The sequence below is a fragment of the Mastigoproctus giganteus genome, chromosome 13, assembly GCF_048544385.1.
Source record: "Mastigoproctus giganteus isolate SK-2022 chromosome 13, ASM4854438v1, whole genome shotgun sequence".
Lineage (NCBI taxonomy): Eukaryota > Metazoa > Arthropoda > Arachnida > Uropygi > Thelyphonidae > Mastigoproctus > Mastigoproctus giganteus.
Window position 1 is genome coordinate 40,248,789 of NC_143587.1, and position 25,899 is coordinate 40,274,687.

The 25,899-nt window shown below is 37.5% G+C and overlaps 1 protein-coding gene across 1 annotated transcript in view; it reads right to left on the reverse strand.

Moving 5' to 3' along the window:
• The window catches only part of LOC150075985 (prolow-density lipoprotein receptor-related protein 1-like), a 1,358,636-nt gene that overhangs the window by 15,326 nt on the left and 1,317,411 nt on the right, over positions 1 to 25,899 (reverse strand). The window contains 2 exon segments of the mRNA XM_090387555.1: positions 12,384 to 12,519; positions 18,561 to 18,651. Of these exon segments, the coding sequence (XP_090243681.1) occupies positions 12,384 to 12,519; positions 18,561 to 18,651 (227 nt within the window).

Below are 25,899 nucleotides of genomic sequence, written 5' to 3' on the forward strand. Positions count from 1 at the left end.
TTGTGAGTGGGCTGTGGAGCAATATCAGCAACATCCTGACCTTGCAGCAACCATTCTTTTTCAGTGATGTGGAAAATTTTTAGTTATGTAGGTAAGTGAAGACAAAAAACAGTCTAAGAAGAACCAATGATAGTTCAACCCTTGTAAAAAGCAAAGTGCTGATCATTTCATTTTGAAGGATTGGTGTGGAATTTGGAAGTACTTCATCATAGGATAGGCCTCCTTTTCTTCAATCACAAAGTTACAAAGGGACTTTGTAAGATGGAGATGCTCCAAAACAGTGTCTTCCAGCTTGCTGAATCCAGAAAGGCAAAATGGCTTTTAATAAAAAATCATTTTGCCTTTTAGATTTTACTAAAAACCATTTCAAAATGTTTTTTAGTAAAAGATGGCTTTCCAGGCCATTACAGCTACAGGATGAGAGACTGGATAAATACTCAGTTCAATGGATATTGTGAGTCCATGATACAGCTGTACAGAAGCCCCAACCTCACCCTTTTGATTTTTATTGTAAAATCATGGTGCATGCTGAGAAGATTCAGTGTTATGCATCTCAAGCAGCACATCACAAATGCATCCTGTCAAATCAGCCCTGCTGTCACTTAACATGACCTGTAATGAAAGACACACTTGCATTTGTGCATCAGAATGAACAGTGGTTAACTGCATAAACTTTGTAGGTCACTGCTTGGCTTCCCTAATTCCAGGCTTATGGAATGCTGCATACCTGCTTCAATATATATATATTTTTTTCTATTGTAATTAAGCAGAAGGTCACTTAGTCATGGATTGAGCATTGAACACACAAAAATAATTTTTTACTCTTACCATCTTTGAAAATGTTCTTTGGATTCTGAAAACAGGTATATCCTGAATGCCATATCATCATTTGGGAAAATGGATTCTAATTTGCTCCTTCTGAAGACTTTCATGAACTTGTGGGTGGAGTGCTGTAGGGGTTGCACACTTAAAATATTTAGCAAACTGTCCCTTTCATCAGGGAAGCAGCTTTCAAGACCTTGTGTACATTTCTCCCATTCTCTTTGCTGCAGCAAAAAAGTTCTATGCTATTCATAACTTTAAAACTGATAAAATAGAAAACTTTTGTTAATTCCAACCATGGAACGGAGGAGAGATGTAATCTACATACTGATTCAAGTTCTTACAATGTGTTTGCACACAACTACTTTCCTGACATGTTGGTAGCAGAATCATCATACAATAATCCATGAGCATATTGAATGCCAATTCCCAACTTACCCATCCTATGAATCCACCACAGATTTATTTGAATGTCTACTTGGAGACTCATAACCAAGGAGGTACTCATCTACATAACCTTGCTCACCTACATACTGTAGTATTATGGCCATCTGATCCACAATGTGACATTATTATTATTAGCTATACGGTGCAAGGAAGCCCGAGGCTTTTGCTGCACCAGCCAAAAGGTTGTGTGTGTGTGTGTGTGTGTGTGTGTGTGTGTGTGTGTGTGTGTGTGTGAGAGAGAGAGAGAGAGAGAGAGAGAGAGAAGTAGAAGGGAATTACCAAGAAAGAGAAGAATGATGATATCCAGCTCAGGACCCTGGATGTTCCCAGCCCATACTCACCAGATGTGAGCCCCTGAGGTTGTCAGAGTTTGAAATCAAAGTTCTTCACTGTATCTTCTTAACACTAATACATGTGTTATGAGGAGTTCCTGTATTTCATATAAGAATCTTAAACATTCTACAGTTCATCATGGCATTTCCTTCTAGTACTTTTCATTTTCTAACTTGCTCCTCAACAGTGGATGCACTGTTTGAGGAGTGAGCTAAAATGCTGAAGACTTGAAATACTAAAGAAATCTTGTATTTTTGGTTTAGTTTATCCAAAACAGAACAGAATTAAGGTGTTCTCTTTACTATTCATTGTTGAAATCTCTTTGTTCTTCACTAGCTCCTTTTAATGCTGATTCTCTTTCACACAAGAACTTAAAACATTTGACAACTTATAGCAATTCCTCCCAATACTGCTTTTCATCTGATTTATTCTTAAAAAGCAAAATCAAACATTTATTACTGCCAGCTTATCCAATGTCATGTTGTACCTCTATTATTTCTGCTTTATGGGAATACAGAATTAAGTGTTCTTTACTTTTATTATGATTCTGCATGGCTCAATAACCATGGATCACATGTAAAATCCTTTTATGAAAGAGTAATTTGTACTTTAAATGGAATGCAGAAACAATTTTTCCCCAAGAATGGGGAACAGATAAACAAGCCAATTCTTTTACTTTCTTTTCTGTAATAACTTCCACTCTAATATTATATTGACATAGATCATTTATATATAAATCAGCAGAAGATAAAATTTATCTCCAGCTAATTTCACTTCTTTGCTATTTAAGCTTCTAATTCTGATGGTGCCTATCTTGATGATTGTTTCAGTAGGATACAGTTATATGGTTGTTCCCCATTAGTGTTATTCACTCAGCACTTGTTTGCAACAGCACTCTCTACCCTTCCCCCAGAGTTGTGTTCTGTTCCCACAGAAAAGTGATATTCCACTCAAAATGCCTCGGGAGGAGTTACCGATTAGGAGGTGTTCAGGTGCCTGAGAAACCTACTAACAAAAAATCGTTTACAGTAATGCTCCTTAATTTTCCAATTAACTGCAATTCACAGTATTTGACTTCAAAGGAATGTTTGTTGATTCAAATCGACTTTTAACAGATACAGTAATTAACAAGACAACAACAGCTGAATCCAGGACCAATCGCAATCTGTGGAAATGAGAAATTTTGAAAGCTGTCTGTTTGTTGCCCCAAAAGTTATTTTTTGGATAAGGCAGGAGTGCCCGTGTATAATTTACATCTTTGCCAAATTTCTGTAGCTGTTCATACTGCCAAAAGGTTCCTGTGTCCAAGGCTGTAAAGTGCTGTGGCCATTCAATTCTATAGGTGGAAAATATATCGAGCAGTCACTGCACCATTTCTTGCATATTACAAATATGTACATTCTATACATCATCCCTCTCAGCGGTGTTATTGAAAAGAGAGTGCCCACTCTGGGGTTCTAATTAGCTAAAGTTTATTGCAAGTGTTGCTTATAAAACTCCTCTTTAGGAACTATAGTTTCCTGATAGAGAGTTGCTTGTTATTTGGTTTTTTAGGAGCATTAGCAACTAAGGCCATATTCCTCCAGGATATGCGGTGGTCATTCCCTGACCTTTCCGAATCCTCCGTATTTGGTGGTGACGGGCTCGAACCCCGGTCTAATCAAGAAGCGTGTGCTACGCACTGCTGCTCCTTATAGGCAGTTGCATTGAGCTGCACAGCTCAGTAGCATCACTCAGCAATGCTGTTTTCAGTTTATTTTTGGTTTATGTATTGTTTATATGCATTTTGTCTCTGAGTGATCGATTTGATTTTACCATATATGTGGTTTCAATCTCTCTCTCTCTCTCTCTCTCTCTCTCTCTCTCTCTCTCTCTCTCTCTCTCTCTTTCTTTCTTTTAATGGCCTCAAGGAAATCAAGTGAGTGAGTTACTGCTAATACCGTGAAGGAAGCTATCATAAAAATTTTTCATTATAACTAAATTGGACATTCTAAAAAGACTGGTTCCTGGTGAGCTCTAGATTTACACTACATTTAGTGGTTTTGAGCAATTTTAAAATCAAAATATAGCAAGCTGTTATTGTAAATAATATAAATACAGTATAAACATAAGGGTCTGTAATTTTAAGGTAAGCTTTCTTGCATTTTATTGAACATATACTGTATTTATGTTTTGTGCATAATTATGTATTTAAAGCTGTTATTTAAAACTTTAAATATTTCTGCTATATTTAATATTTTTATATAGAGAAATAGTGCTTTAAAAATAGCCAGAAACACTGGTCATGCCAAGCAGTTAGCATTAGCATTAGTAGAGGCATTTGATGCAAGAAAGCAAGCTTATGCAGCATCAGCCAAAAAAAAAAAAAAATAAAGTAAAATAAATAAATAAAAAATAACCACTTCACCCCCCTGTTCGTTCGAAATACCTGTCCAGCTGAGCCTTAAACTTATTTAGGCTATCAACTTCCACGACAAGGGATGGAAATCTGTTCCACCTACCAACCACCCGCTGGCTAAAAGGCAAATTTCCGCACATCTATCCTACATCTGTCTTTCCTCAATTTGAATTTATGCCCTCTCAGGTGATTATTCTGAGCAAGAGGAAGAATCCCATCAGCATTGAGCATGCTCAAACCATTCAAGGCTTTGTACACCTCTATCAGAATCACCTCGCTGGTGCCTAGTCTCCAGACACTGTAATTCGCAAAACTTAAGCCTTTCTTCGTAAGAGCACCCCTTTGTTCCATTCACTAATCTTGTTACCCTTCTCTGTACTCGTTCCAGCAGCTCTACATCCTTCTTGAAATGAGGCCTCCAGGCCTGTATACAGCACTCTAGGTTTGGCCTGACCATTGCCTTATACAAGGGAATAATCACCTCCTTATCCCTGCTAGAAAAATTCCTATTTATCATTGACAATACACCATGAGCTACTCTTGCAGCCCGTCTGCACTGCTCAGAGAACTTCATATCTGCCTGCACAACCACCCCCAGGTCCCTTTCATTCTCTACCACTGTCAGTGTACCACAGAGTTGATACGTTGCTCTGGGGTTGCTGTTTCCCATATGTAGTACTTTACATTTGTCAATGTTAAACTTCATTTGCCACCTCTCAGCCCATCTGCTCAACCTTTCCAGATCCTGTTGCAGCGGCATAGTGTCAGTAGTGTCCTTGACAACCCTGCCAACCTTCGTATCGTCTGCAAACTTGGACATTAAGTTCGATATACCATCATCAATATCATTTATAAATACAGAAAACAATAAAGGACCCAATACTGAACCCTGAGGGACTCCACTAATAACATTAGTCCACGATCAGCAGTGTCCATTGATTACCACTCTCTGTCTTCTCCCCCTCAACCACCCCTTTATCCATAGCAGCAATTTGCCTCCAATGCCACACTGCTCCAATTTGTGCAGCAGTCTTCCATGTGCAACAGTATCAAAAGCCTTTCTAAGATCCAAGTATAGATCATCAAAGTTATTCCCTGCATCCAGTTCTTTTGTGACTGTATCATAGTATCCAATCAAATTGTTCAGGCAAGACTTCCCCTTAACAAAACCATGCTGTGTCCGAGCTATAACTGAAGTCTTGTCTAGATGATCCTGCAGTGCTTCTTTAACCAGTGCCTCCATTAATTTTCCGGGAACAGAAGTTAAACTCACAGGTCTATAATTACTTGTGTCAGCCTTTGATCCTCCTTTGTGAATTGGGGGCCGCCTCCGTAGCCAGGTGGGAAGGAGCAGCAGTGCATAGCACACACTTCTTGATTAGACCGGGGTTCGAGCCCGTCACCACCAAATACGGAGGATGAGGAAAGGTCAGAGAATGACCACCGCATTTTCCGGAGCAATATGGCCTTAGTTGCTAATGCTCCTAAAAACCAACCAACTAACTGTGAATTGGGGTCACATTTGCACATCTCCAGTCCATGGGTACCTCCCATAATTACGGCTAAGGGTTTGCTTACTTCCTTTGCTGCCTCCTTTAATATAACTGGATAGATCCCATCTGCCCCAGGACACCTTTCTTGTGTTTATCTTCAACAATTTCTCCTCCACTTTACTCTCAGTTATTACAAGATTCTCTGGCTTACTGCCAGAGTTGAATACACCTCTGGCATTCCCCTCGCTGAATAACTCCTCATGTGTGAATGCTGATGCAAAATATTCATTTAGTTTGTTAGCTACCTGAGCAGGATCATCAACAGTTGACCCATCGATATCAAGTGGACCAATCTGATTGATCCCCTTCCTTCTAGAGTTTACATAAGTAAAGAACTCTTTGCTGTTTTTCTTTGCATCCTTTGCCAAGGATTTCTCGTAATCTGCCTTCGCCTGCCTAACCTCCTTTGTAACTTGGTTACAGATCAACTTGTATCTATCATAGGCTTCTGTGTCACGTGTTAATTTGTATGTATCCCATGCATTTTTCTTCTCTGCCATATGCCTCATTAGTTCATCTGACATCCATTTAGGCCTAAACCTTGAACAATATTTCTTAGTTGGTATGTAAAGCCTAGTAGCTTCCAAGATAAGTTCTTTGAATGCTTCCCATTTTGAATTTGCTGTTGTTAACATCATCAGTTGATCCCACTGTATAGAATTTAAATACTGTCTCAGTCCATCGTAGTCGCCTTTACAAAAGCAATACCCCTTCCCTTTACCCCTAATGGTAGTTACCTCTTTGAGTAACTCCCACTTCAGAACACTGTGATCACTGCCACCTAGTGGTTCATTTATCTGCAGATTCTTAATGCATGAAGAATCACTACTGATAATCAAATCAAGAGTATTACTCCCTCTAGTTGCCTCCCGAACATGCTGATGTAGAAAACAATCATCCAATAAATCCACAAAAGCCTTGCTAGTGTGTGAGTGACCAGCCCCCAAGTTAAAATGATTTACATTATATTATCTCTCTCCTTCCTAACAAGGCCTCACTTAGCACTCTGTTTTTATGGCCCCAATTAAGAGAGTTAAGTGGGGACCACTTTTACAAAATACGATTAAGAGAACAAACCACATTACGTATTGTGATATATGAATTTCTTTGCATTCCTTGTACATTTCAACAATTTACAGCTATGTTCACTGAAATTTTCATTTGGTCTTTTGCCTCTGACTGAAGAAAATTTGATATTTTCTAGCAGATGAGCTTGAGGTTGCATTCCACCTTTAATACCATGATACATTCATGTTTTTTTAAATTTTAGAAAGACTAATTGGCATGATATGCAAGGAAATAATAATAGTGACAGGCACTTGCACCAAGAGGCATATTGAAATTCTCAAAAAAAGGAAGAGCACTGAATACTCTCATACAAATGAATGTACATTATATACAGTATAAATAATATGGGAACCACTAAATATTTTTAAAATTCAAATGAAAAGTTCAGAAAAATAATGTAATATGTAGTTTTAATGGAAAGGTTTCTTGCTGATCCATTTAATAAGCATGTAGTAGTAGTAGTAGAGGCATGTGATGCAAGAAAGCAAGCTCATGTAGCATCAGCCAAAAAAAATATTTCTATCATATGTGACATAAGATAGAAATATTAGACAATCTAATATAATAAATACAGTTACGATGCTTTTACACTAATTTTAAAGAAAAGAATTAGTCTCTAACATAATGATAAAACTTACAAAATCCTGTATCTCTGAAAGATACAAATGTTACAAAAAAGAAGACATGATATTGAATATACTAAATTTTTATTCAGAGATACAGGAATGCCACAAAGCAGTGTCTTTCTGTTGTCTTGTTCTCTTCAGTACTAATAACTTTGTTCTTGATCATGTTCCTTTAGTTCACATGCAGATAATATTTTTTGCCCATTTCAGTGTTTTCAGAATTCTGTTTATATGATACAGAATGTCAATTGCATATTAAATTCTCAAATAGATTCTGTTAAATACAGTATTTAGATGTGTTTGGTTTAGAAGTTAATCCAATGAAATGTAAATATGATGATTGGCAGAATGCTAAAGATTGGATTAAGAGATTAGTAAAAAAATCTTTATTTTTCCCTGATTTTTTAAAATATTTTAACTTTTTTTTTTTTCTTTCTATACTGTTATAAATTCAATTTCAGAAAAATTTGTAAATCCTTACTGTTTTAAAACTAAATTCCATTAAAGTTGCATTCTTTTCAGTTATAGTAGGCAAAACTTTGGTAACTGTAATTTCTGTAATATTGGTTAGATTAATTCTTACCTTAATAATGGTTGTTCCTCATTGAGTACTCTACCCAAGGTTATCACGACAAAGACAGAAATGGCCATAGGCCAGAGGTTCCTAAACTTTTATACCATGAGCCCTCTTAAAATTTTTCGGAAATTTCATGCGCCCCCCCCCACAAGTTCCAGAACAAGTGCAAATAAACTGATTTGACATAAAATTTTGCTATGAATATGCATACTTTTATAAATTAATATATACTTCAATATATTTAATCTAAAAGAAATAAAATACAAGTAAAATATGAATAATAGAAATAAATAAAAACCACTGTTTACCTGAATTAGTGGGTTGGTTAGTGCATATTTTGTTAAAACAGTGATTTGTGAAAACAACAAGTTCCCCTCGCCATAGGGGGGGGACACACCCCACAGTTTGGGAACCTCTGCCATAGGCAATTCCCATGTGAATCATGAGTTCATCCCTAGTTGAGAGAACCACTGAACCATTATTGAACTGTTGATTCTCTCCTTCGATGATTCGGGCACCAGGACAGAATAACCAAGTGCATACTACTCTGGTTCAACAGTATTTAATTTTATTGGGAGAGTCCACTGGTAGGGAAATGGGTAATATTTTCTGTAATAAGGATAACTGGACTAGAATCAGGGTGTCTGCCAAGAGCAAAAACTGATGATATCACCAACAGATTGTTAGATTTTAAGGGGGTTAAAGAGAGCATTATTATTCAGATTGGAACTAATGATATTCAATGCACATGAACTGATGATTTGTTGGATAAATATGAGATCATGCTGAAAGTATTCTGCAAGTTAGGTCAAAATGTATGTATGTATGTATGTATGTATGTATGTCTGTAAATCTGTCTGGACATGCTGCTAGGAGGGACCATATGTAGGAACATATTTTTTAGAGATGGAATACATTTTAACAATGATGGTGCAAGAGTTTTTGATAGTATCACTGATAATATTATAAGGGTCCAGGGAAAAAATTATTGCTAGTTGGAGGCAGAGGATAAGGGTAATGTTCATATGCATTTATCAGATGATATAGCTCAAAGTAACTATTCTTAGAAGACTGAAAAAGGTTGATTCTTTCTTCATTTGTGGAGCATTAAAGCACTGATGTTGCTGATGAATAATATTCTTTTAATAATGATTAGACTTTGACTTAGTGTGTTAAAAGATTACATATAAATTAGTTTGATTCATATGGCCAGTATATTTCTGGATTCCATTATAAATTGTTTTTAGATGCTTTCAAACCCCAATGAGATTTTTACTGGGATATGATCATGTAATTTTCTTATATTGTTTTATTTATAATATACAGGCAAACCTCATATAACACGGTACTTCTAAAACACGGTTTCACTCTAATATGATTGATAAATTGCGTCAATCCTCGCACAACATGGTACTTATATAACATGGTTTCGAGCTTTTTATGTTGGATGTAATTTTTCGACATTTGCATAACGACTAGGGAGTTATGCAAAAAAAGAGAGGAAATCTCCATATTTTATTTTGTTGGGAAATCCTCGTGTTAGACTCTGTGCCATTGAAATTGTGCTTGTTTGAGCCCATAAAAATTTGTGACTTTGAAGTGCGCAGTTCATAACTTTTAAAGTTTTTGTAAGGTTATTTTGATTTTTATTTGATCGTTTATAAATTTTTCCGGGTATGCATTACTAAACTTTGTTCTTAAGGAGCACATATTGGAATAATTTCTTTATTGTGAATTAAATTCCAGCCCTAAATTATGCCTAAGGAAATTTAGGCATAATTTTGGTAACTGCCGATTTAGAAAGAATGGAATCTAAATTGTTTTTTGCCAGCTGTGGAAACTAAAGCGGAAAAATCTAGATTTAAATGTTTTATTACTACTGGATAAAGTGCTGGGCCATTTAAGTCATCCAAAATGTTGAAGTAATGTTCCTACCACCTAATAAAACTTCTTTAATTCAGCCATTAGATCAAGGCATAATATCTACCTTTAAATTCATTACATCAGAAAATCGTTACAATGGATTTTGGAAAAAATTGATTCCGAATCTATTGAAGTAATGGAGGCATGGAAACATTTTTCAATTGTGGACTGTATCGGAATCATAGCTTTATCACTTAAAAATGTAAAGCTGTCAACACATGTGTGTTGGAAAAATGTATGGCCAGAGTCAGCTCATTCAGGATATATAGTCCAACTAGCAGAAAACAGAACCGGTGTGATAGTAGAACTTGCTAAGTCGGTAGGAGGGGAAGGTTTTGATGATATGACTACTGAAGATGCTCACGAATTACTGGTAGAAAAAGAGGCTGGCAAAGTGGATTTAGTGGAAATGGCATCAAAGGTAAAACAAATCAATTCAGAGGATGACAGTGCAGATGAAAATTCTGAAGTTACAAATTTTAGACTAAAAAAGCATACGGGGAAGGCATAAACTTAGCTGAGCGATTAAAATCTTATTTTAATTACTCGGCTAAGTTTATGAATGCAGATCCTTTGACTGAGAGGAACACAAATTTCAAAAGGGAGTTTCAAAAACGCTTAGCTCCATACCATGCATTTTACAAAGATCTATCAAGCAAAAGCAAAAAATCTCAGAATACTGATATTTTAAAGATAACAGAAGCACACAATCTATATGCTACAGAAGAAAGTTCAGAAGGTGAAGACATTTTGCAAGAGAGAAAATGTTCTCGTTTGATTGTATTTAGCAGCAATGAAGAAAAAGAAAATGAAATGAACATACATTAACTAACATATTAAGTATCACAGTTGGTAAGACGTTTTTTCAGTTATTACTATTTTTAATGAAAATTACATTTCCGATAATTCATGTACAAGTTAGTGCAACTGCATCATATTAGTACACAGCCAATTCTGTATTTGCATATTATTTGCAAAAGCGGCATTGTTTAAGTCATATCTCATATTGTGATTAGCGTGGTCTAATTCTCTCGCAGCCTGAGGCATAAGCCCTTAATGCATTATATTTCCGACAGTTATAAAAAAAATTATGTATTTTTGGTAGCTTTTGGAACATAACCCCCGTTTTTGTATTGGTTCTTAGTCTCGTATAACGCAGTTTCGCACTACACAAGATTTTATAGGAACCTAACTACCGTGTTATACTACGATTACCTGTACTGTAAATTGAGCATTATTCACTAGTAAGACTAACTAGCCTAAAAGATAAAATTTTCACATTACAGGAATTACTTTATAAAATATCGCTGAAAAATGCTTTAATGTGATAAAATCATCTACATTTATTGTCTACTTAATAAATATATGCAACCATACAAGGTTGCATATATTTGTGCACTTCAAAACTAGCCATTCCTTACAATAAGGCAAAGTCAATAAGTTCAATAAGGGCAAGTCAATAAGCTCAATAAGGGCAAGTTGCTACAATGGATAAAGGGATGGTCTAGTGGGAGACGAGAGAGAGAGAGAGAGAGAGAGAGAGAGAGAGAGAGAGAGAGAGAGAGAGAGAGAGAGAGAGAGAGAGAGAGAGAGAGAGAGAGAGAGAGGTAATCAATAGATACTGCTCTTCGTGGACTAATGTTATTAGTGGAGTTCCCCACGGTTTGGTGCTGAGCCAACTGTTGTGTATTCATCAATGATATTGATGAAGGTATATCAGGCTTAATATCCAAGTTTGCAGATGATACAAAGGTTGGCAGGGTTGTTAACAACAGTAAAAACAGTATGCTACTGCAACTTAGATAAGTTGGGCAAATGGGCTGAGAAGTGGCAACTGAAGTTTAACATTGACAAATGCAAAGTACTGCATATGGGTAGCAATAACCCAAGAGAAATGTACCAACTGTGTGGTACACTTAGGAAAGTGAAGGGTGAAGAAGACCTGGGGGTAATTGTGCAGTCAGATATGAAGTTTACTGAACAGTACCGACAGGCTGCCGGAGCAGGTCATGGAGTCTTGTCAATGATATATAGGAATTTTACTAGCAGGGACAAGGAGGTAATTATCCCATTGTACAACACCTTGAGTACTGTGTACAGACTGGAGGCCTCATTTTAGGAAGGATGTAGAGTTGCCAGAATGAGTACAAAGAAGGGCAACAAGATTGGTGAGGGCTGCTCTTACCAAGAAAGGCTTAAGTTCTGCGAACTGCAGTGCCTGGAGACTAGGTACATGCAAGGTGATCTGATTGAGGTGTATAAGGCCTTGAATGGGTTGAGCAAGCTCAATGCTGATGAAATTCTTCATCTTGCTGAGATTAAGAACCTGAGGGGACATAGATTCAAATTGAGGAAAGACAGTTGTAGAATATATGTGCGGAAATTTGCCTTCAACCAGTGGGTAGTTGATTGCTGGAACAGACTTCCATCTCTTGTTGTGGAAGTTGATAGCTTAAATAAATTTAAGGCTGAGCTGGACAGGCATTTGGAGTGAATGGATAGGTGAAATGGGAGGGTTTTTTTTTTTGGCTGTGCTGTATAAGCTTGCTTTTTTGCATTGTATGCCTCAACTAATGCTAATGCTAATAAAATAAAATAAAATAAAATATAATCAAATGACCCAGTAGAATACTTACTTTGTCTGGATCTAAAGTAAAGGAAGAATTTAAAGCTTCAGCAGCTTCATCGTCGTATTCTTCCCTCATGTACATCGGATTACTTATTTCTACATTGGCGCTATCTTGCATGCGAACATGCATGAATGGACGACCACTATAATAATAAAAAAATAAAAATAAAAATAAAAAAAATTTAAAATTTTAAGTTATGCAAATACAAATTCAAATAAATATTTAATGGCACTGGAATTTCATGCATATCTGTGAGTATAAATATTTTGAATGTATTTGCCTATGCAAGTGTGTGGTTACTGGCCAATTTGCATGTTTTCGCCAAGCAAATTCATGTATGAAATTGGTAGCCTTTCCACATAAGGTCAGCTAACTACAGTTTGACTGAAGAGGACTTGAGAAATTTCTCCAGTCATCAACAGGAATTAAACCTAGCTATATCCAAACAAGTGATAGACAGCAATGTATTATGCTGACTAAGTTGCCACGGAAGATTTTACACAAGTTCCCCAAATTGGCAAACTTTGGGACTTGGAGATTGCTGGTTTTTTAATTTTATTTTTCAGGAAAAAAAAAAAAAAATCACAGCCTAAATAAGCATGAATTATCAAATATCTTAGATGGCAAAGTATATGATATATATACATTGGCTGTGCGGGTGAAGATTTTATGACTCCAGCTAATAGAGAAGTTCTTATTAAATTTTTGCCATTTTATTGACTTGGCATATTAATTTATTTTCTACAAGTAGCTTTATATTCCTAGTTACAATACTTAGTTTATTTTGAATTTAGATAGAGATTTTGTAGGTTATTACTTAGTATTGGTAAACTTGTACTGTTTGAAACTTTCCACCATTGTTGTAGTATATTAGATCAATACAGAAAGTATAACGTAATATGTAGCACTGTATTAGGAATCAGTTAGCTTAGTATAGTATTGTCACTTAGTATAATATTGTCAATTAAATTGTATTTAAACATAAATCATGCCCCACATTAGAGCAGCGAAGCAACATGTACAAAGTAGTGGAGGTACTGTGGTTTGGGTGAGAACCGAAGGGGGTGATTCTCCAATGCATCACAGTCTAAAAAATGTGCAAAATGTGTAATGTTTGCAGACCTTTCTGGAACAGGACATGATCTAGCCATGATGGATGTCTTTGTGTGTGTGTGCTAGGTGCAGAGAATGTGAAAAATCAGGAGCCAACTCAGTGTTTTGATGGGTGTCTAGGAGAGTTTGAAGGGTCAGGTAGATGGGGGGGGGCAGCAAGCTCTCAACTGCCCAACTCAACACCTCACTCTTGTGTGCCATGCAACACAGGGGCAATCTTCAGGGCAGAATGTGCTGGTCCCACGGGAGCTAGTTATTGTTGGTGACTCAATTGTCAGGGAAACGGGGAAATACGAGGTGCTACCCAAAAATTCCCAAAATGTATTTATAAAATAAATTAGAATCAGCCTTGCTCTTATTTGCCACCTTCCAAGTAGTTCCCTTGAGAACATAAACACCGATACCAGTGCTTCTCCCATGATTTGAATGTGTCCTGAAAGTCCCTTCTTCGTCATAGTGTTCAGCACTGTCTGCGATTTGGTTTGGATATCCTCTATGCTGTCAAATCTTTGGCCCTTAGCTGTAAAATCTTTGACCCTACAGGAAGTCGCAGGGGAATGACTGTCATGTTGTTGGATGCCAAAAACTGAACCACACTGAGAGATGTGTGGGCCTGTGCATTGTGATGATGAAGGACTCGGTTCTTTCTGTGTCACTTCTACAAAATTGCGTTGACGGTCTGGCCAGGAGGGATGAATTCCTTATGGATAATCCCAGCAATGTCCAAAAAACAGATCAGCATGGACTTCACATTGCTCCTCACTTGTCGGGCTTTCTTCGGTCAGGGTAAAGATGGGCCCCTTGCACTGGGATGATTGTTGCTTGATTTCTGGGTCATACCCATATACCCAACTCTCGTCGTCAGTAACGACCATAGAAAGAAAGTTTTGATCACTCCTGACCTGTTCTTGAAGATCTCTGCTAACTTCCATGTGATGCTGCTTTTTGGTCTTCACTCAGTAACCATGGCACAAACTTTGTTGCAATCCTTCATGTTCAACTTTTCTGACAAAATCGGTGACACATGCCATACGATAGTCCTATAATGCCACAAATGTTATGGATGGCCTGCGGTCTTCATGGGTCGCCGCCCGATTTTTGCAACATTTTTCGTGGTGGTGCTCAATGAAGGACGCCCAGAGCGATCTTCGTCATCAGCCGACATTTGACCATTTTTAAAATGGTTAAACCAGTAGCAGGTCTGAGTCCAGCCTAAAGGATTGTCACAAAAGCTTGATGCAAGCATGTTTTGTTTCCTTCTTATTGCTCTCTCACATCAGCCTTCTCAACAATCGCAAATTACACAGAGCACACTGTCAAAGAACTATGCATAAATCTTCAATGACCCTATCCAACCCGACGCCACATGGCACACTGATTCACAAAGGATGAATGCAGTGTTACCTAGCACCACAAGCCATAATAGACGCAGTTTCCATGCAACATTCAAATTTTGGGAATACTTGGGTAGCACCAAGGTATATCTGCCAGGGTCAAATGTTGATGACGTTGTAGAGCAGATATCATCTTTTAAGGGCACAAAAGGTGATATCATTGTATTGGTATTGGTGTTTTTGGGCACAAGGGCAACTGGGGCCAAAATATGCCTATTCCTATGTTATATTTTTATATACGAAATCATATAAAAATTGGACTCTATATAAAATTTTTATATAGAGTCCAATGTGTCATCAGAGAAAATCATACATTCGTATTTGTTTAAGAAAGGTAAATAGTTAATTTTAAATTTGCATTGTTTCCAGTAATATGAGCGAGTGATAGAGGCTCTTTCAGTTGCGACAGTGAAAGGAAAGTATTTTTTCTGAAATGGAAAGGAATAGTGCGAACAATCTAAGAGTATATGTTTGACAGTAAGTGGTAATGTACAATGCGTGCATCAAGGTTGGTCATCCTCCTTGAGAAGATATATATGGGTTGGATGTGAATGCCCTATGGGTAATCCTGTTAGAACAACCTCTTCCTTCTGTTTTGCCAGAAGCTAGATTTCCATAATGCTAGTTCCTCTTTGATTTTGAGCAATTTGTTGTTCATTTGTGACTTCCAGATTTCGTACCACTGAAATGTATAGATTTTTTTTAATGCGTTTCAAATAATCTTATATATGGTACTTGGTAATGTGATGGTATTGTATTGTTTGGATGTTTCACTGCCTGGTCTGCTCTCTCAACACCTGTGATACCAGAATGCCCTGGGATCCAGCAAAATATCACTCCATTATTCTTATTTCTTAGAGGGTTTAAACAGGAAAAAATTTGTTTTATGATGGGATGTGATATTGAAAATTTATTGTCCAATGCCGACATTGCACTCATGGAATCTGTGTATCATTATACTGCTAGTATCGTGGATAGTGTTTATATTTTCTAGGGATAATTTTATTACGTATAATTCTGCAGTGTAACTGCTGAATTCAACTGGTAGTGATACAGAAAGTGTAAAAGAAGAAAAGACAGTCACTGCACCAATGGCAGAATCTCTGTTTTTGAACCATCTGTATATATTAGAGAGCTCTGAGCATTGTTAAGGGCATGGTCTTTATGTAGTTGTTTAATACTTCCATCTGCCAGGGATTTCTTTTCCCATTGCTGAAAATAGGTATCATCAGTGAGGGAGATTTACAGACCAGGGTGGATCAGATACATCGTTCTCTTGAAGCATATTGTCAAAATTTATGTCCCAGGCATGTATCAATTCTTTTAATTGAATACCAGTGGGTCTATTTTCAGTAGCTTTGCTGTTGTAGAACATTCAGGGCTGAGAAGCAATGGTCGAACAGGATAGGCTGGAATGCTTTGAATTTTGGCTCCATAATTAACGAGCAGCATTTTCCTTCTAAGGTGAAGTGGAGGTTCATATGCTTGTACATGCAGACTCTGGACAGGGGATGTTCTAAAGGTTCCTAGTGCACTACGAAGGGCACTGTGGTGGTGGTGGATAGTGTTCAGTCTGGTTAGTGCACTTTTCCTAGTTGAGTCATAGACAACAGCTTCATAATCTAATTGAGACCTGATAAGAGTACGATACAAATGTAAAAGAGTATATCTATCAGCACCCCAATGCTATAGCAGAAATGGACCGAAGAATATTTAGTTTCTTTAAACAAACAGTTCGGAGGTATGTTATGTGAGAAACAAAGTTTAGTTTGGTATCCAACATTAAACCTAGGAAACGAAGATTACTGGTGAGAGGTATTGGGTTGTTCTTTAGCCAAAGTTCCGGTTCTGGATGCAGCTTGCATTTTTTGCAGAACTGAACTGCGACTGTTTTTTATTCTGACATACGATATCCATTCTTCAGTGTCCATATTTCTAGCTTATTTATGGATAGTTGAAGCTGTCTTTCAATAGTGCAAATATTTTTTTACCTGCATGATATAGTTAGATCATCGGTGTACATATATAATTCTACAGTATTGGGAATGTTGCAGGTGATAGTGTTCAGCCTAAGCAAAAAAAAAAAGAGTAGCACTAAGTATTGAACCTTGTGGGACACCTTCTTCTTCTTCTTGGGTATAGATATGAGAAAGTAATGTTTGATAACGGACCTGAAAGGTTCTGTTTTGGAGAAAGTTTTGAATAAATTTTGGTAAATGTCCTAGCAATCCTAGGGAATAAAGTTCTCGCAATATGCTATACCTCCAGATTGTGCCAAAAGCCTTTTCAATATCCAAAACTTACCATTACAAGACGTTCATTTTTCACATAAGCATTATGGATATTAGTCTCTGCTTTCACCATGAGATCCAAAGTGGTTCTATTTTGTCAGAATCCAAACTGATTGTTGTTTAGCAGCTTTTGAGTTTCAAGAACCCAGGTAAATCATCTGTGTATCATCCTTTCTAGAGTTTTACCTAGGCAACTGGTGAGGGAGATTGGTTGATAATTTTGTGGGAGTGACTGATCCTTTCCTGGTTTGGGAAAGGCTAAAATAACGGAGCGATGCCAGGTAGAGGGATATGTACCTTCAAGCAAGATCCGGTTAAAGAATGTTATTAGTAAATTCAAAGCTAAATTGTTTAGATGTTTTAGCATTACATAAAAGATTTCATCTGCTCCAGCAGCACTATTAGGTTATCTGTTTAATGCTGTTTGGAGTTCAAAAAGACAAAAAGGTTGATCGTAGGCAAGAGACTGGGTAGTTTGGAAATTTATCTTGTATCTGCTACGACTTTGATTTGTAGAAAGGAAGTATCATAAGCTGTAGTGGTGAACGTTTCAGAGAAAGTCTCTGCAAGCGCATTGGCTATTTCTTGCGGTGAAGATATTTCTTATCCATTCTTGGTTAAAATTGGAGCAGAAACCGGTAAATATTTGCCATTTAGTTATAGAATTTTTTTCCAAATAATTTTACTGCTAGTGTCCTTTGTGATAGAGGAGGCGAACTGCATCAATGAATATTTTTTGGCTTTTCTTCTAATTTGTTGTGCTTTTGCCTTAAGCCATTTAAACTGAATTAGGTTGTCGGTGGTTGTAAACTTACGGAACAGATTCCAGGCTTTATTTCTTTCCTTTTTTTGCTATGGTACAAGCGTCATTCCACCAGTGTTTAAGGTTTCTGTGTTTGAAAGCAGAAGACTGTGGTATGGCTTCGGAAGCGGCTGTAGTATTTGCTTAGTAATGTGCTCAGTTTGATAAGAAAACGATATATTCATAAATGGTTACTGATTCCTATAAACAAAGTCATCGGGATTAGGGGCACAGAAGGATAGAAAACTCTTTGAGTGGGAAATAAATTGTTTGTCTTTTTTGCAGTTATTAAGGGAAAGGGGCAAAAAACTTATACAACAACAACTTATCAAACTTTTTTGTTTTGGTATGAACTTGCCTCTGAGTTAAGAAACCAGAATAAAGTTAAATGGTATCTAAGCACTAATATCAAACATATCAGCCAATAGTGAACAAAACAAGATCTTAATTTTTTATTTACTAACAAACCAGAAATAATGATTTATGAAAAAATACATATGTCGCATATGTATAAATTCAAATCTTTCAGAAATCTTTAAATAATATCAAAACATCAGGATTAACAATACCACAAAATACTTACTGCTTCCTTTTACGGTAAATTATGATCCCAACTAGTGCAAGTAATGTTAGCAGAAATATTGTACCAATAGGGATGACAATGGCCGCAATTACTGTAAAAGAAATGGGAGACATAAATTAGATATAACTCTCTCCCCCACCACCTTCCAGGTGTACAAATAAACAATTATTGTGTGATACCTATGGTGCAGTCAATTATCATACACTGTTATCTAAAGTTTTATATTACTGGAAGTAGAACTATCACTTGTGATGGTATAAGGTTTTTTCACAACAGTATTTCTGCTTCAGGCTGTAATTAACTATTCTCAAGTGGAAGAATATGTTTCTACAGATATGTACACATAGACCCCTGTACTGGAGCATATACAAAAATAGGAAAACATTTTTTTGTTTCCACAAAAATGCTGTGATCAACCAAGGGAGAGTTCTCACATATGTGAGCAGCTGCTACTTGTCTGGATGTTTGTATAGTATTTATTTATGTAAGAACTACATGACCCATAAGAATTACCTGTGTGTGTATTTGGGCACACACTGGTAACTGCAAAAAGGCTTTTAATTCAAAAAAGCTAATAAAAAGTAGGGGCTACCTATAGTTTATATGGCAGTCTCGATCCTCCTGTGCACACTTTCTACCAACTTCAATAAGTGGGGACCAGAATTTTCCTCCATTCCTCCTGCAAACCAACCTGTTTGGAAGAACGTCATTTTGATCACTGCCTAATCAAATGCTCCACTCCCATAGGTATTCAAACAGGATTGAGGTCCAGGCTGTGAGTGAGCTATCCAACTTTTTCATATCATTGTCCACAAACCAGTGTCTTGTATGACTCTTTCAGTATGATATGGTGCACTGGCATGTTGATACTGACAGGGCTTGTTTCTGAAGTGCTGCCATAGTATAGGAAGCACATAATTGTCTTTAATGTTCAAGATTGTTAACCTTATGGTTTCAGGCACCCACCAATGGACCAGTCCAGCTGAAATAGTCCAGCACCATTCGACTGCTTCCACCAAATTTTGTAGTTGAGTCAACATACTCTGACAAGAAGCACTCTCTGCATAGGCACCTCCGTAGCCAGGTGGGCAGGAGCAGCAGTGCATAGCACACGCTTCTTGATTAGACCGGGGTTCGAGCCCGTGACCACCACATATCCCCAGAGCAATATGGCCTTAGTTGCTAATGCTCCTAAAAACCAAATAACAACCAAATAACAAACAAACAAACAAACAACAACTCTCTGCATAATCACATTCTTCAGGATGAAACACTGCATAGCAAGACCCTTCACTCCACAGAACCTTCTGTCACTGTTCTAGAGTAGAGTCCATGAATGCCATGAGCACTACTCCAGATGCCATTTTCACTGGTAATTATGATATATGCAACTGTGCAATAATGAACTTAAGGATATGCAGCTTCCTATAGTTGGCTAACATACTGATAGATGTTCCATGGCCATGTGGACTTCCTCTGCAATATTTTCTATAGATGGCATGCCTAAAGCAGATCATATCATTCTTTCATTGGGACGTCATCTATGGCAGCATTTCTCGATCCATGGTTGGGAAACATTACCATTGATAGAATATTCCCAAATAGAGTTGCTCACCTTACCAAGTTTCACTTGGAGCCTTTAGATTAAAGCATGCCATATTTGGGCTCCAAGTTTTGTTGTAATTTCTCAGGATTGTAGAACAATGGAGAAATAAGTAAAATTTCCATTCCATTTCAAGGTAAATATAATATTATTGCATGTTATTATATGCTTTTTTAGAATGTACAAAACTAATTAATTCCCGTATCATGTACTATGATGTTTTAAATCAAAGGGGTTGGCAGCCTTTTGCACAATATTAACTACTTTAAAAATAAACAAGATCACAAGATTGACCTATTATAAAGTTTGACAGTTCATCTCCATTTTAAAGAAATATGTTAGTCATAGAATTAGTATAATTTTTTTATAAAAAATTATGGTAATTTTTTTATGACTTACAATCACTAAATAGACTAACTAAATCCTTGGAAAATCCATTAGCTAAATAGGTACATAAAAATTTGAGTAAACTAAAAAATTAAATCAGGCAAGTAATTAATGAGATTTATGGCACTGATGTTCTCCAGAAAATTATTTATTTATTCATTTTTTTATGAAAATCTCAAACACAAAAGATATTAGAACCTATAGTACTTAATATTGCATTGGTTGAAGACTGAAAAGACAAAAGATACTTGTTGACACTATACTTGAATTTCTGTAGATTCTAATTTTCAGGGAATACATGTGATGGAAGGTTGTTCCAAAGAAAAACGAGTACAAAAGATAAATGAGGGAGAGAAAAAGTTGGTTCTGTGAGTTTGGAGTAGAACAGTTGTTGTTGTTGTTATTTAGCTTAACGACACAAGGGCTACTGAGGCCAAATTGTGTCTGTTCATAGTTTATTTAGTCGAAATATAGCACTGTTGGTGTTAAATTAAATACTCCTATATAGTCCAATACGTTTTAAAAATATTACAAGTTCATTTATGTTTGCTTCATTTCCCAGGATATGAGTTAAATCATGTGGGAGGTTCAACCTAGAGACTGACTGAAAAGTGTTTGACCGTATGGTTGAATATAGGGGACAATCGAAGAGGAAATGCCTAACAGTAAGTTGACTGTCACAGGATGAACACTGGGGTGGATCTTCTCCCAGTAGCAGGAACAGATGAGTATGATGAGTGTGTCCAATTCTGAGTCTTGCCAGTACTACTTCCTCTCGTCTGTTTTGTCGAAAGCCTGAGAGCCACAGCTTTGGTTCTTGCTTTATCTGGTAAAGTTTATTGTTGGTGTTACTTTTCCAGATCTGTGACCAATTGTCGTAACTTGCTTTGCGAATAACAGGCTTATAATCAGTGTAAGGAACCTGAAGATGTTCTGGGCCAGCTGGATGAGGATTTTTAGCTGCAAGATCCGCACTTTCATTTCCCGGAATACCAGAATGGCCAGGGATCCAGCAAAAACTGATTGATTGATTAGACACACTGCAGGAAAATAGCTGAGAATGAATGTGTTTCAAGGTAGGATGAGAAGATGAAAAATTCTTCCTTATGGCAGAAACAGCACTGAGTGAGTCAGTGTAAATTATGACAGGTGAGATGGAAAGTTCAATAATTTTACTGAGTGCTAATTTGATGGCATATAATTCGGCTGTGAAGACGCTGCAGACTAATGGTAGTGAAGCTGTAACCGTTACAGAAGGAAAAACTGCAGCTGCACCAACCGCAGTAGCTGTTTTGGATCCGTCAGTATAGACTTTACAGGCATGGGAGTTCAGAGTAGTGTGAGCTAAGTGCAACTGCCTGATATTAAAGGAAGGTACAGTATTCTTTCCCCACTCCAAAAAATGTGTATCGTGGGAGGAAGAAACGTATGTCCAAGGTGGAACAGGAGCAGTTGTGTTCTGAAAAATATCGCTTAAATTGATATTCCAACTCTGAGAAAGCTCTTTAATCCTTAGTGAAGCAGGTCTGTTTTCATTTGGCTTGCTGTCATATATCAAATCCCACCGAGTATTATAAAGATACTCCCAACTGGGGTGAGATGGAAGACTCTGGATCTTAGCAGCATAGTGGAGCAATAATGATTTCCTACGAAGATGTAATGGAGGATCGTGTGCTTCGATATAGAGACTCTGGATTGGAGAAGTCTTAAAAGCGCCCAACGCAGTCCTGAGAGCACTGTGCTGGACAATATTTAGACGTTGTAAAGTAGTGCTCCTGGCAGAGTCATACACCGGACAACAATAATCTAGCCGTGACCTGATTAAAGTTCTATAAAGGTGCAATAGTGTATACCGATCAGCGCCCCATGACATAGCCGAGACTGATCGCAGTATATTCAGATGCTTTAGACATGTATTTCTTAAATGAGAGATGTGAGCTTGAAAATTCAGCTTGCTATCTAATATCACTCCAAGGAATTTAATGGTACTCTCAAGCGGGATTGGAATATTGTTTATTTGTAATTCCGGATCGGGATGGAGAGTTCGTTTCTTGCAAAAGTGGGTGAGAGTGCATTTCTTTTCTGATAGTTTGTAGCCATTCCGTGAAGTCCACGATTGTATTTTGGTAATAGCAAGTTGGAGCTGCCGTTCGATGGTGTTCATACTTTGAGATCGACAAGAAATTGTAAGGTCATCTGCGTACATGTAAGTTTCAACAGTTTTTGGGATGTCTCGTGTTATGCTGCTAACTCGGATTGAAAATAGTGTTGGACTAAGTATCGATCCCTGCGGGACTCCTTCTTCCTGAATGTGAGATGCAGAGAGTACATTTTTATATCGGACCTGAAAAGAACGCAATTGCAGAAAATTTTGAATTATTTTCGGCAAATGGCCCCTAAGCCCCAAGTGGTAAAGGTCCATAATAATCCCATGACGCCATGTAGTGTCAAATGCCTTTTCAAGATCTAGGTTGACCATGACAAGATGTTGTTTCATGACAAAGGCATTGCGGATATGAGATTCGGCTTTGATAAGCACGTCCAGCGTCGATCTATTCTTCCGAAAGCCATACTGATGATCTGGAAGGAGATTTTGTGACTCCAGGATGTAAGTAAGCCTAGTGTGAACCATTCTTTCGAAAACTTTACCCAGGCAGCTCGTAAGAGATATTGGCCTATAGTTTTCAACACAGGAATGATCTTTTCCTGGTTTTGGTAAAGCAATAATGAAAGAATGACGCCAGGAGGAAGGATAGGCATTTTCGGAGAATATCCGATTATAAAAGATTAACATGGTACTCAAATCTTCTTGAATTAAATGTTTCAGCATAACATAATGAACTCCATCTGGGCCTGCAGCACTGTTTGAAGATCTGTTTAACGATTCTTGAAGTTCTATGAATGTAAAGGGTTGGTTGTACGGGAAAGAACGGTTCGTGAAAAAGTTGATTTTATATCGTTCTGCACTAGTTTTGATGTTCTGAAATGTGGACCCATAGGAGGCAGAAGCAGAGATTGTAGCAAATGATTCAGCAAGTGCATTAGCAACTTCTTCAGCTGTAGATAGGTCTTTCCCTTTCCAATGAAGTATTGGAGAGGGCATACGAGCGAATTTCCCATTTAGTGCCTGTATTTTTTTCCAAATGAGGCGTGTGTCGGTGTCTTTTGTGATTGTTGAGGCAAAAGCGATCCACGAGTCTCGTTTCGCTTTCCGTCTAATCTGCCTTGCTTTTGCTTTAAACCTTTTATAAGCAATGAGGTTATTAGTGGTGGGATTCTTACGGAAATTATTCCAAGCTCGGTTTTTTTCCTGTTTGGCAGTGAAGCAATCTGCATTCCACCAGTGATTTCGGTGATTGTGATATGTCTTGGATTTTGGAATGTAAGTATTTGCTGCAGTCAGAATCTGATTGGTGATGTAAGTATTTACATCATCAATAGGTTCTTTTTTAACGTAAGATCTGTCTAGAAGTATTTGAGCAGAATAGCCATCCCAGTTCGCCTTTTTAAACTTCCAAGAGGATCGTTTATCAGGATTTGGTGTTACTCCTGTTTGTAAGGAGCAAATGATCGGAAAGTGGTCACTGCTAAAAGGATCAGTTAATACAGACCATGTCATGATTGGAAAGATGGAAGGTGAGCAAACTGACAAGTCAATTTGAGAAGTAGATCCTGTAGGTAGGTGGATGTAGGTAGGAGATCCAGAGTTTAATAAATTTAGGTCATTATTATATATAAATTCCTCGATCAACTTGCCTCTTCTGTCCATTGTAGCTGATCCCCACAATGGATGGTGGCCATTAAAGTCACCGAAAAGACAAACTGGAGTTGGAAGTTGTGCGATGAGGTTGTCAAGTTCTGATTGGGCCAGTGATAGAGATGGTGGAATGTAAATCGAAACAATGGTAACTGAAATACCAACTGCAATCCGAGCTGCCACAGCTTCTAGGCTGGTTCTTAATTGGATCGGTCTGGACGGTATGTTAGTATTTACAAGTATGGCTACTCCTCCACGGGCAGGAGACTCTGGGCTTCTGTCTCGTCTATATATCATAAAATTTGAGAATTTCGGCGAAACTTGGGGTGACAAGAATGTTTCCTGTAGGCATATACCTATGGGGTTAAACTGAGAGATTAAATCTCTTATGTCATCCGAATGGCTGCTTAGTCCTCTACAATTCCACTGTATGATGTTAGGCATTATTTTGGTTTGGCTGAAGATGATTCATCTGACTGTTTTTTATGTGCAGGGCATTTTTTTCGGTCTTTTTTTGGGAATAATGGACGTCCAGTATCCATAGTGTCATTGGCATGGAGTTCTAGAATAGGGTCTTCATCATTTTGGTGTATATCCACTTCCATAGTGTTGGTTGGTGGATCAGTTTCCTTAGAGTCTTTATTGGGTTTCAATCTTTCTGCATCATTTGAGACTGTCACAGTATCAGTTGGGATACTAATTGGGGTGTTGGTGGCATGGCTGGTTTTTGTTTTAGAATTTTCTTTTCCAGTGGTTGATAAGGTTGTTTTAACCCAATTAGCTAGCGAGACGTTGGGCGGTATTGAGACATCTGTTTGAATTGCAGTTGTATGAAAACTGCGAGTTCGAGAGGCATATGATGGACTTGGCATGGTCAACATTATTTGTCTGCGTGCCTCAGGATATGTGACTTTATGTTCGACTTTGTATTTTTGGATTGTCCTACCTGTTTTCCACATCTCACATGATTTAGAAAAGGCGGGGTGATTGCCTTTGCAGTTGGGGCAAATGGGAATTGCGGCTGGACAATCTGCCTGTGTATGATCTTTTGCTCCACAAATAGGACAGATGGCGTCACCTCTGCATGCCTGCTGTGAATGGCCATATTTTTGGCATTTGAAACAGCGAAGAGGATTTGGGATGTATGGACGAATTCGACAATTTAAATATCCAGCTTTTACTGAGGAAGGCAAATCAGGAGTACTAAAAGTTAAAATGATGGAACGAGTTGGAATGAGATTTCCATCTTTTTTTGTCATAATTCTTTTAGCAGCGATTACCTTTTGATGGCTAAGTTCTTGGACTAATTCCTCCTCAGACACTGTAATTAAGTCCCATTCTGTGATGACTCCTTTAGATGAATTTAAGGTATTGTGAGGAGTGACAGACACTGGTAATCCACCAAATGTAGTTGTTTTTAATAGCCACTCAGAATGTTTGGATGTGGCTGTTTCAACCAGGAGATCTCCTGATTGTAGTCGCTTCACCATTTTTGGTGATCCTGCAATAGATTCTAGATGACTTTGAATCATAAATGGTGATAACTTGCCCACGGGCTGCGTGGACAGAGAGTGTATCACAAGAAAATTAGG